At 36.5% G+C, this 11,762-nt stretch overlaps 4 protein-coding genes across 4 annotated transcripts; 2 read left to right on the plus strand and 2 right to left on the minus strand.

The window, feature by feature from the left end:
• The first annotated feature begins 923 nt into the window (after positions 1 to 923).
• Positions 924 to 1,844, plus strand: LOC130649977 (conodipine-P1-like). The gene is made up of 2 exons (XM_057456024.1): positions 924 to 1,145; positions 1,454 to 1,844. Exons 1-2 carry the CDS (start codon positions 960 to 962, stop codon positions 1,778 to 1,780), a joined length of 513 nt encoding a protein of 170 aa, XP_057312007.1. The 5' UTR covers positions 924 to 959; the 3' UTR covers positions 1,781 to 1,844.
• Positions 1,793 to 3,570, minus strand: LOC130649929 (putative peroxisome assembly protein 12). The gene is made up of 2 exons (XM_057456021.1): positions 2,599 to 3,570; positions 1,793 to 2,274 (listed from the first exon to the last, which is right to left on the minus strand). The coding sequence occupies exons 1-2, from the start codon at positions 3,373 to 3,375 to the stop codon at positions 2,071 to 2,073; spliced, it is 981 nt and encodes a 326-aa protein (XP_057312004.1). The 5' UTR covers positions 3,376 to 3,570; the 3' UTR covers positions 1,793 to 2,070.
• A 1,596-nt stretch (positions 3,571 to 5,166) lies between these two features.
• On the plus strand, positions 5,167 to 6,934 carry LOC130630332 (uncharacterized protein K02A2.6-like). The gene is made up of 2 exons (XM_057443796.1): positions 5,167 to 5,212; positions 5,265 to 6,934. The coding sequence occupies exons 1-2, from the start codon at positions 5,167 to 5,169 to the stop codon at positions 6,932 to 6,934; spliced, it is 1,716 nt and encodes a 571-aa protein (XP_057299779.1).
• A 412-nt stretch (positions 6,935 to 7,346) lies between these two features.
• On the minus strand, positions 7,347 to 9,287 carry LOC130630338 (trans-1,2-dihydrobenzene-1,2-diol dehydrogenase-like). Its single transcript, XM_057443808.1, has 5 exons — positions 8,949 to 9,287; positions 8,554 to 8,878; positions 7,901 to 7,919; positions 7,654 to 7,751; positions 7,347 to 7,378 (listed from the first exon to the last, which is right to left on the minus strand). The coding sequence occupies exons 1-5, from the start codon at positions 9,285 to 9,287 to the stop codon at positions 7,347 to 7,349; spliced, it is 813 nt and encodes a 270-aa protein (XP_057299791.1).
• Between the last annotated feature and the right edge of the window lie 2,475 nt (positions 9,288 to 11,762).

Below are 11,762 nucleotides of genomic sequence, written 5' to 3' on the forward strand. Positions count from 1 at the left end.
GATTTATATTTCTTGCGACGTTCGAGCTAAATTGTAGTAGAAAAACAACCTTGTAGAAAAATAATTTATGAGAATTTGACATGCGAAAACAGGGAAAGAGAGAAAAAGCTGTTTTTGATTTGATTTGCTTTGCAAAAAATCACTTTCAGTACACTTCTTTTGAATTGCTGTTTTCGAAACTAGAAAATTGCACATATCGTCTTTCAAGATGTTTTAATACAAAAAATAACATCAGAAGAATTTCATAATAAATTCGAATAGACGTAATTTCAAGTGATACTGACAACCACAGGAGACCTTTAAGCATTCCCTCGCTTCATCTATATTATAATCTATATCTGTCTGTCTGTCACGCAAAATGGTAGCTGAGCTGCGCAACAGCGAGAAGCACGCAATGCGGTATAAAAAGGACGGGCGAACCCGTGGATTTACCACGGGCTAACGACTATTTTATTTAAAATCCGTTTGGTAATATCCCCGCGGAATTGCGTAACACAAGTGAGTAATTTACCGAACAGAAAGGCCACATCGATACTGTTGTACCACGGTTACATGCTGTAACCGTGGTACAACTTTGACCAAAAATATCTCAAGAACCAAAGCTCACAAATGTAAAAAAAAATACATACATTATAACCATTTTATGCACAGCTTGTTATCGGTTGTTAGTTTTCCTTTAAGCAGTTAGATTGCTCGATTGTCTGTTTACCTATATAAGATGTGGCATGCACAGATGAAAACTATTGTGCAAAAATTGATGATAATATTCGACAATCACTCAATCAGTCACAAAGAAGCGCCATTTTTAAATTATTTGCGCAAATAAATTGGTCAGATAATTAGAAAATTTAACATTGGATTTTGTCATTAAAATAAAGCATGGAATACTTTTTCAAACGCGATTTTATAAACTACAAAAACCTCTCGCCTATATTTTAACAGTGTTTTAGTCTGTAAAGATGGCGGGTATGTTGTGCAGTGCCATTATGATATATGTACTGAACCTGTACAGGGTAGAAGCTGTCGACTTCAAACCATGTATCACTCAACTTACAAATGGCTGTAGTATTCCTCTGGGATTTCCCTTCCCTTATAAAGACGTGTTTCTCCCCGCTTGTGAGAGACACGATATTTGCTACCGATGTGTAAGTACAGTTTTTCTCCCGTGATATTTTATCGGATTTTTACCGGGTTTTTTTGTTACTTTTTCTTAGGTACTTTAGCACAACGTTTCCGAGGCCCAGCTCAACTTTTTTTATTTTTAACAGTTTCCAATTAATTAAAATTAGTGGTTTCCAATCAGAATAATTATTATTAGCGCAAAAAACAAAAAGATTTTTGTATCAAAATAAAATTGCGGGAAAAATTGGTATGTCACGACAAAACAACTGAAATTTTTCTCTTTTCTATTAGATCCTCTCTATTTTATATTTTCATCAAGTTTTATCATTAGGGAAAAAAGTTTAATTGGACGAGAAGCCAGTGCGACAACGCCTTTAAAGCTAACATGCTGACCATGTGTAAATTAAAAGAAGAATCGAAATACGCAGTAACTTATGGCGGAACGTTTTGGGAGAAGTTGCGGTCAGCGTTCAAAGTGGCGACAGCTATGGCAAGATGGATTCTCATTAAGTCAGGAACTCTGGATCATTGTATGAATGGAAGTGATGTATATTACAAAGGTGTGAAGGGGTTTGGACACAGCAGTTTTGGTTCAATTGACCCGAAGTGTGACTTACAATGTGCAAAGGTCTTAGGAGATCCTGCTAATGTATTGTAAAATACAATAATGTATTGTAAAATAAAATTTGTTTCGTTGAATATATTCACGCAAAATGTGAAAATGTGTGTTCTTTTGTTTCGTGCAATAGTTCGTTTAAGTTCATTAAGACATAACATCTAAAAGTAATCCACTTTATAAAATTGTACATGATCAAACTCCCTGGTAGAGCGAACTATCTCGAGCGAGCATATCGTTTTACACCAGTTTCATATGGAACGAACGATCTTTTCTGGGATTCAGCTACAGAGAAATATCTCTCTTCTAAGGAACACCAATCACTCTCTGTATCACGGATGTAGCTGTATTAAATCTGTGACGTCACATGAGCGATAAGTGATTGGACAACAGCCAAACTTGTCGATGTACTTGTGTATACAAGCATAGCAGAAAACAAAACCAGATACTGAAGTTGTGGTTGGGTTGACGTGAAGACATCGACAGAGAGGACATTGTTGTTTCGATGGAGGAAGCTTGCTGTCTGTTGACAAAACCTATAAGTGAACAAAAATAAAGTCTCGATCTAAATTGAACTAAGTTTCTTTTAAATTTTTTTTATATCGCATGAACCTCCCCCCTTTTTTGCTCAATGAAGGTAGGTTCATATTAAAAATTTTTCTTAAGAGGGAGAATTCCATCGAGCAAGTGTTACTAATTGGAGTAAATTCGCTCGGTGTCTGATACCATTTTTAAAAACTACAAGTATCATGCTTTTCAGTTGTGACATGAATAAACGAAGTTAACATGTGAAATACAAAACGCACTATGACAGAAACCTAATTCAAAAATAAAATTTAAATACACACAAATAATTCCACCTTGGGCATACTGGGAGGTTCAGTTACAGACAGTGCGGACGATTGAAGTGAAGTATCTTGTTGATAGAAGGCATCTACAAATTGTAACGAGTAGAAGAGAAGCGGAGTCATTCTGGAGGCGATGGAAGCCATACTGTCTGTTAAATAATTAACCAGCCGATAACTTTTGTTCTCCTTGTCATCGATTGGTGGATTGTTCGATTTAGCGTATTTTAATTGGATGCGAGTGAAGTAAAGCAGAGGAGAGGCGTAACTCGTGAAATTGAATAAATATAAAATGTAATTTACAATGCGTATCCACTTTGCACCAGTCAATAGGATAGGATATACGTTGTAAATCCATATCTCCAATGACGTCACATCGTTTTCACTGGCTAAAATTCGCGCTTTCACGCGTTCATAAAATTTATCTAACTTCCCTGTTAAATATGGTAGCAACACAATGGCGGCTAATGATATCCATTTTGCTTTTCTCAACCACACCGATGATTTAGCTGCCGTACTTTCTCTTGTCAACTCGTAAAAACTCTCCGTGATGGAGGCCGACTTTTTGCGCAAGTTGTATTCTTCAAGCACAAAAAGGAACACGTAAAATAATTCATCAGGATACCTAAGCACTTTTGACGTGACTTGTGGCCACTTTGTACGCAGTACTTTACAAAAGTATTCCCAAGCGGGTTTAAGCGATGACTTTAACGACTCCTCAGACACGATATCGAAAAGTGACGCCTTTGCACTGGATGTGTAGAGAAACTGTGCCGTGGTTAACCTGTCCATATTTTTATCAATTTAATCTAAATGAAAGTTAGTAAATGTTTGTTAAAACAAGAAATATAATTCTATAATAATAATTTATAGATCTTAATTTTCAGCTTCTATAAAACTATATAACATCAAATTTCTAACATTTACAATTATCCAGCTACAAAAATTAAATACAAAAGTAAAAAAATAACAGCGTATATATCATTGGAACGTTCGTTCCTTTTTATCGTGTTTACAAATTTTTCGTCAATTGACGTCTCAATTGGTCCAAGTATCCCATAATGCGTCTGGTAGTATCGTGAGGGATAAGTGGGCTTTCCAACAGACCATTAACCAAGCATTCCCTCACATGTGCAGCCTCGTAACTAAAATACAGAAGTAATTTGATGATGAAGCAGTTGAAATACTTTTACGATATAACCGTAATGTTAATTCTATTTGAATTTCTCAAAAAGTAACAAGAAATAAAAAATAGAAAAAGTTGATAAGTTAATCTTGAAACATTGTCTAAATTACAACGTTAAAATTAACGTCACGAAGATTTTTTTGCTATTAGATCTTCACAAGGTTTTTTGCAAACCCATTTATGAAATTTGTCTTCTCACAGAGACTAATCAGCTATAAAAAAGCAAATTCACTGAAAAAAACAAGAAAATACATTATCAATATTGAAATTCTAGAATTGTGCTAAGCTTTTACGTTGGAGTGCTATTTCTAAAAGTTGTTTAATTTGTTTTTTTTGTCTAACCTTTTTTATGAGAATAACTTTAAAAGAACACAAGCCTCTGATTTTGCCGCGAAATAAGAACAAAAAAAAAAGAACAACCTCAAGTTCAAATCTTTGCTTATAAAACTGAAATGATCATAAAATAAGAACGCTCGATTGTTTGTGAACACAATTATAAAGCTTCCATTAGCAAAAAAAATTCTTCCTTGACTCTTAAACTTTAGAAAAAAAATGAGGAGACATAATTTCGGGTAAAAACACCTCCAAAAATAAGAACAGCTCGTCAGACTTTTAAAAAAGAGAAGAGTGTATAGGTTGAATCACAACTGGAATTTAACCAATTTAAAGAGAGTTATAGAAAATTTGGATAGCATGATTTCATTTTAAATCTGTTACATGTTGGATTGAAGTTGCAATATACCAAGTGTTGCAATCACTATATACAGAGCCTTCAGAGAACTTTAGCTACAAGGAACGAAAACCTCGTATAGATAATAAGGTTAAACTTCTCTTTAACCAAAAATATTTGGCGCACCTTAAACCAGTTGAATTTACAAAATTAGTTTCCATAGCGGCAACAGGATGTGGAAAATCGTGTTCCTTCGTTTCTCCGTTTACATACTCCTCAATGTATTTCTCAGACGACCAAAATGGTTTGATGATTCTCACATTTGCTTTACTGCAAAGTAACACACAGTCATTCGGCAGAGTGTGATCTAAAAAATACAGCATAAAAATAAAGTTTCGTAAAACTTTATCTTGTATGTTACATTTTACTGAGTTGAGGCCAGTAAACTTCAGATTTTTCCATTTCCATCATCTAAGAAACAGTTGAACTCTGATACAACAAGACATTGGGTGACTTCTTTAACATGACTATTTGGGGGAGGAGAGAGGCTTTTTGCGTCTCGTTTATAGTCGTACATATACAACCGCTGGCCACTAAAATTTATTTCTCCACATACTTTCCAAATATTTTCAGGATATTTTTCTTTCTTTCCAGGTAAGAAAAACACAAGTCAAGGGAAGTAAAAAAAATTAGGAATTTAGAGAGTAATGAACATCTTAAACTCATAATGCTAATGCCTCACCTTCAATTGGTGCATAACGGGACTCAGCTGGGTGAGTGAACCGACTGCCAACTAACACAACCTTCCAACCACTACGACAACAGACTGGTCAAAGAACGGAGTTGGTTTTTGGCTGCTCCAAAAACATTGCCTATGTGAAGGGAAATCTCTCTTCTGTTGTCGTAGTGGTTGGAAGGTTGTGTTAGTTGGCAGTCGGTTCACTCACCCAGCTGAGTCCCGTTATGCACCAATTGAAGGTGAGGCATTAGCCGTTGCACATGCGTTGGACAAGTGTCGACATTTTGTTTTGGGTTGCAAGGACCTAATCATTGCAGTCGATCATAAGCCGTTGCTCGGACTCTTTACAAACAGATCCCTGGAAGACATACCTAACAACCGATTGCGGAATCTTAAAGAACGCACACTGAGGTATCGTTTCACCATGCAACATATTCCTGGCCTGAAGAATCGAGTTCCAGATGCTCTGCCGCGCCATCCATCTGGCGACCCGTCTCCGGAACAACTGGTATTACCTGACGACATTTCGTTTATAGCTGCTTCATCGGCATTGAATTCCCTTAAATCCACAACCTGGGAGGATGTTCGTCAAGCAACTACAGCCAACGTCGAAATGCGAGATCTAGTTCATACCATTGAGTCTGGCTTACCTGAACACCAGACGGAGTGGCCCCAGAAATTGCAGGTATATCATCAATATCGCGATCAATTGTCCACTGTTGATGGAGTCGCACTTTACAAGGACAGGGTCATCATACCTCCATGCCTACGGCCTAACATACTATCCAGCCTTCATGCCGCACACCATGGTGTCACATCGATGAACTTGAGGGCCGAATCTTCCATCTTCTGGCCAGGTCTATCTGCAGATATCGTAAAGTTACGTCAGGGATGTCAAAGCTGCGACCGTATTGCTCCATCGCAACCATCAGCTCCGCCGAAGCCTCTGCAATATCCTGATTATCCGTTTCAGCAAATCTGTGGCGACTTCTTTCATTATGCCGGCCACAACTATCTTGTCTGCATTGATCGATACTCCAATTGGCCGATTGTTGAGGAGGCTAGAAATGGTGCGAAAGGATTAATCGACTGCCTCCGCCGAACATTTGTAACCTATGGTATACCGGACGAATTCTCCTCAGACGGTGGACCTGAGCTGTGTGCATCCTCCACGTCCACTTTCCTGCGTAACTGGGGTGTCCACCACCGAATATCATCAGTTGCGTATCCACACAGCAATTGTCGAGCTGAAGTTGGTGTGAAAACAGTAAAACGTATGCTAACGGATAATGTTTGTTCTGATGGGAACCTTGACACAGACGCATTTCAAAAAGCCATGCTACAATATAGAAACACGCCAAATCAAACCACCAAGTTATCACCTGCAATATGTTTGTTTGGACGACCCATCAAGGATTTCGTACCCATCTTGCCAGGTAAATACCTCCCCCACCCTACGTGGGTGAGTGTCCTTGAAGATCGCGAAAAGGCACTAAGGCGTCGTCATATGGCCATCGCTGAGAGACTGTCTCTGTATTCTAAGCAGTTGAACCCACTTTGTGTGGGAGATCAGGTGCGAATCCAAAATCAGACTGGTCTCCATCCTCTTCGATGGGACAAAACCGGCTCGATTATCGAAGTTCGCCCGCATGACCAATATGTGGTTCGAATTGATGGATCAAGACAGGTGACACTACGTAACCGTAAATTCCTTCGGAAATTCACACCTGTTCGGCCAAACTTACCATTGGACTAACTTATGAACGCCTGGCGATCAATCCCACCAGCCTCTAGGCCGCCAATCACCTCTAAACCTGTGGAACAACCCATCGATGACAGCCGCTCCACTCAAGACTTGCCACAGGGATCTACACCACCCCTCTCAAATCCGACCGACAACACTCCGCCTCCACAAGCATCGCATGATAGTGACACATACTTTGGTCCTGACCAGCCAGCTGCTGACAACCGTTTGGATGTACCGACCGCCTCCTCGTCACCGCCTTATCCGTCCCCGGTTCGTCGATCTACAAGAGAACGTCAGCAACCATCTCGTTTCGAGGACTATGTTATGAACTAATACATTTAATCGTCATTATATACTGCACATCTCCTAATGACTGGGGGGAGATAGAGAGTAATGAACATTGAACTGTTGTATTTATTGTTTATTGTTTGTTTTCAGATTCAACATTGCATACTAATAAATAAGCAAATGGTTTCATTCCTATCTAGAATTATGTTAGCATAACCATCGTACATCAAGAATAAAATGAAGTCAGTTTTACTTCTCTTCTGAAGAATTCTTAAGTGCACAAACTGTGATTTAGGACCATTGATTTGAAAAAGATTTTTTTTGTTTCTCTTGAAGTAGAAAGAGACAACAGGGAGTCTGTTTTAGATAGAGAAAGCTGTACACAAAGGAAGATAAAGTTTTTATGGTTAACTTTTGGTGATTTAAATGCACAAACAAACGTTTATGTTCGTGAAATGCAGACTTTGCTATGTTCAAACGTTTCTGCGCATAAAATATGGTCATATACAAACAAAGAGTAGGGTAGCACTTTTTGTAACTAAATGTTTAACTATTTTCTTTAAAAACAAACATTATTATTTGAGTTGTTTTAATATTTTTATTTTTTGGGTTCAAGAAAGGTCTGTCAGTAAACAAAAAATAAAAAGGCCAATTTTGGCTGATATTGGATAGGGTGTCTTTTTAAACCTTCCCTTCTTCGATGTCCCTTTAAAAATAAAGAAGTAGAAAAAATTCATTAACCTTTTTGAAATGCTGATTTTTTTGGTTTTAAATATTATTAAAAAAATATGTCGTTTGAAAGTAAAATTGTCACGTGTCAAAGCAAAAAGAAAGTATTTCAAAGATGTTGCAGGTTTTTCCAGATTAGTGCAAGTTGGTATAGTAATGTTGATGTCACTATTTATATATTTTTAGTTAGTTCTTCTCCAATCTAAGCCAAGATATAATCTAAATTAACAAAAGCTGAAAACAACCAAAAAATCCCTAACGCATAACTTAAAATTTGTGAAGAGAAAATATACTTAAAATAAGAAAAGACTGATTAATGTGCAATTCAATCATAAAGTTGACTGTGTACAGTGATTAGCAAAATGACATCGCAAATTGTCTATACATTATATAAACTTGGTTTTTGTTAATCACTAAATTTAGCCTAAATATGGTACACCGAATATGTATATATGTAAATATGTGTCCACATGCATTAAAAAGGACTACATATAATCAGTACACGTAACCAACGCAAATAAACCATTTTTCTTCCCCCAAATATATATTTTTTGATTTTGTCTTTTATATTCAAAGAAAACAGTAAAAAATGTAATCCAGAATATCCTTACCACCACTTGCAAGTAACTGTGCTATCTTATTTCCTTCAAATGTTAAAGTTACACTTGCTGATCGATCAACTCCAGTTTTTTCAACATGGCCACAAGCATGTATTTCTTTCAACTTGTGCTCACCAAACATCATATCAGCCATAGTAAGCAGGTACAATCCTATGTCTAATAAAATACTTCCTCCCAAATTTGGATCATAGATACGTTGTCGGTCAAACAAGGGGAAACCAAATGTACCCAGCATAACATTTAAATCACCGTAATCCCCATTATTAAGTTTGGTAAGCACTTGCCGATGAAGCGGTAGACATCTCGTCCATACTGCCTTTTTAAAAAATTAACATCATTTAACTTTAACTTTACTTTTTTTTAAACATTAAAACAAATAAGCTTACCTCCATGTAAAATACTTTGTTGATTTTTGCACAATTCAAAACTTCTTCCAGTTCAGTACTGTTCAAAACAGATGGTTTTTCACATAGTACAGCCTTTCCATGACTTAGAGCAAGCAAACTCAACTCTTTGTGAGTAGTGTTTATAGTTCCAATGTACACAATATCTACATTTCCATCCTCCACCACACATTTGTAACTGTCACTAAAGTTTTCAATGCTAAATCTTGATGCAAATGTTCTCGCTTTATCAATACTTCGTGCACCAACATGCACTATAGCATGCTCAGATTGGGGTAATGTTGATAGTGCTATACAGAGCCACTTCCAATAATGCCCCATCGCAACGGTCTTTCACTGAGAGAAGTCATTTTGTATACACCTGTTAATGCACAAATTCACATATTTTGCCATCACAATGCAAATGTCAATAAACTAAAGCTACTGTTTACTATATACATTTGAGTTAGGATAAACTGAAAATCAAACAAAAAATAAAAAAAAACCAAGAATATATATATATAACGATTTAACGAAACACATTTGCGCCAATTTTAAAACTTTATTACCAAATGTCTCAAATATTTAATGAATTTGAATAAAAGAAGAGATAGCAATAACACAATATGGCGAAGATGAATAGTTTCTGCAATAGGTGGAGGACCGATGAGGTGGAATAATCCACTTAAGAGTCATGTTACACTGTATTACACTGTGTTACACTATAGCCACATTCTTACACTGTAAGAATGTGGCTATATCAAGTCCTAGAACATTGGCACTATAGTATAAGCACATAGAAAATGGAGAACTAAAATAAGCCAGCTGGAATAGAAGATTGATGCAATGATTCCGCCATAGTGATTTCAGATTCTTCATAAAATTGACGACATAAAAAAGGTGCTGAATTCGCAAAAACAGTTGTACTATGGGGTGCCATAACAGACAATACAACGTCAGGGATTCTTTAGTCTCCAGAGACCAACCTCCTCCCCCAGGGCATCTTGTAACTTTTCTGACCCTGGGACCGCGATACGAACATGGCCCTGGAGGAGGCTCCATCACGTAATCCTCCAATACACAGCTTTTCTGTGTGTAATATTTAATGAAATTTGTCTAAATTAATCAAAGTTTTATACATAACCTTGCAGAGCTAAAGCAAGCTCGGCGGTTTACGTCACAGATACGTGCGGCGAGTTTCTTTTGATTTTCCCATCCGCAACACACAAACTGCTCGAATATTGCCCTTGATTGTTTTCTAAATGCATACATATACAATCATGTTATTTAGGCCGCTGTTTACTTAAAGAAATTCAAGCACTTTAGTTATGTGTATTTTTCTGAATTGGTTGACCAGCAAGCACTGCGTTGCAAAACTTAGCTGGTAACTTGGAAATTAGTAAATGATTTACCCACCTGACCATACCACTTCGTTGGTTCTCTAAGGTGCAAATACGGCTACATAATTTTCAACTGGTCGTATCATTCTAGGTGCCTGACTTAAAGTAGCTAGGCAGAAATTTAACTTCATATTAACATTTACATTTTTTATTCATTTTAGCTTAAATTTAGAATTCTCGTTTACTGTAAGTTCATATCTTTGTCTGCATTATTGCTTTTATATGAGGACCAGGATTTTACGAATCTCAAAGTTGCTTTTTTATTTTTTTTTTTTTGCACAAAGTTTATTTAAACAATAGTTAACTGAAACTGAATTCGTATATGGTGGACTCACTGCAGTTATATTGTGTGAAAAAGGCTTCAAAAAAGTATTTTACTTTAAAAGTCTTTTTTGCTTTTACATTTTGTGGCCTCAACATTTCCAAAAAGCCACCAATTACTTATAAATTCTGCTTTTTCTTTTCCTAATGACATAATGTTTATAAAATGCCTTACAGCTTTTTTATTTTTTACTTAGCAAGCTCACCTTTTATTGCGCACAGAGATCTATAACAACAACATTTTTTTTGTTTAAAACATAAATAATCCAAAAAGTTTATGAAAAGCATTATACTGTATAGGTGAATATTTGTCATAGCACATCCGTATTTCATTCTCAACAGAGAATGCTTCACCCCGATCAGACCTCTGATCATGACGGGCGAGTATAATGCGTGTAAGTCAAATTGAAGAAGAACTACTTTGTTCATCACTAACATACTGCCATGCAGTGAGCGGGATTCCATCCGCGGTCCCCAGAACTGGGAGCCGCAGACGAACCCACTACACACTACGTGCGGCATATGGTAGTGATGAACTCAGATAGTTTATCTGGATGGTGTGTATACATATAGGTGAATAAGGTAATAAAACATACCCACTAATAACAACCTGATATATTTTAAAACGTAATGCTACATATATTTTGTAAAAAAAAACATTTTCGATATTTTGTGCAAAATTATTTTGTCTATAAAGGATATGGGCGGCAAGATCTCCTTCAGCTAATAATTTTATGCAACGTCATTCTTTGCAAAAAGCTGCAAATTAAACCTGGCCACTTGGAAACAAGTTGAGTTTCTTTCTTTTGTTCTTATCTTGATAGTTTGCTAAGTATAGTGTGCAAGCTAGCTACTTTTCTAGTTTTATTAAACATTCCCAGCTATTGAAATATTGTCATGCAAGCAGTATTACTTTATGATGTCTTATTTTATACTCTCATTGCTTAGTAATGCTTTATATTAAAATGTTCATTTCGAAAACATGATACTCCTCCACCATTTTAATACGCTTCCTGTTCGTCACAGACTCGCCGCCTCGCCAAAATATTTTGTATGACGCAATAATTATGTTTCATATCCACGCCAATCAGGTTTC

This window comes from Hydractinia symbiolongicarpus, chromosome 1, assembly GCF_029227915.1.
Source record: "Hydractinia symbiolongicarpus strain clone_291-10 chromosome 1, HSymV2.1, whole genome shotgun sequence".
NCBI classification, from domain to species: domain Eukaryota; kingdom Metazoa; phylum Cnidaria; class Hydrozoa; order Anthoathecata; family Hydractiniidae; genus Hydractinia; species Hydractinia symbiolongicarpus.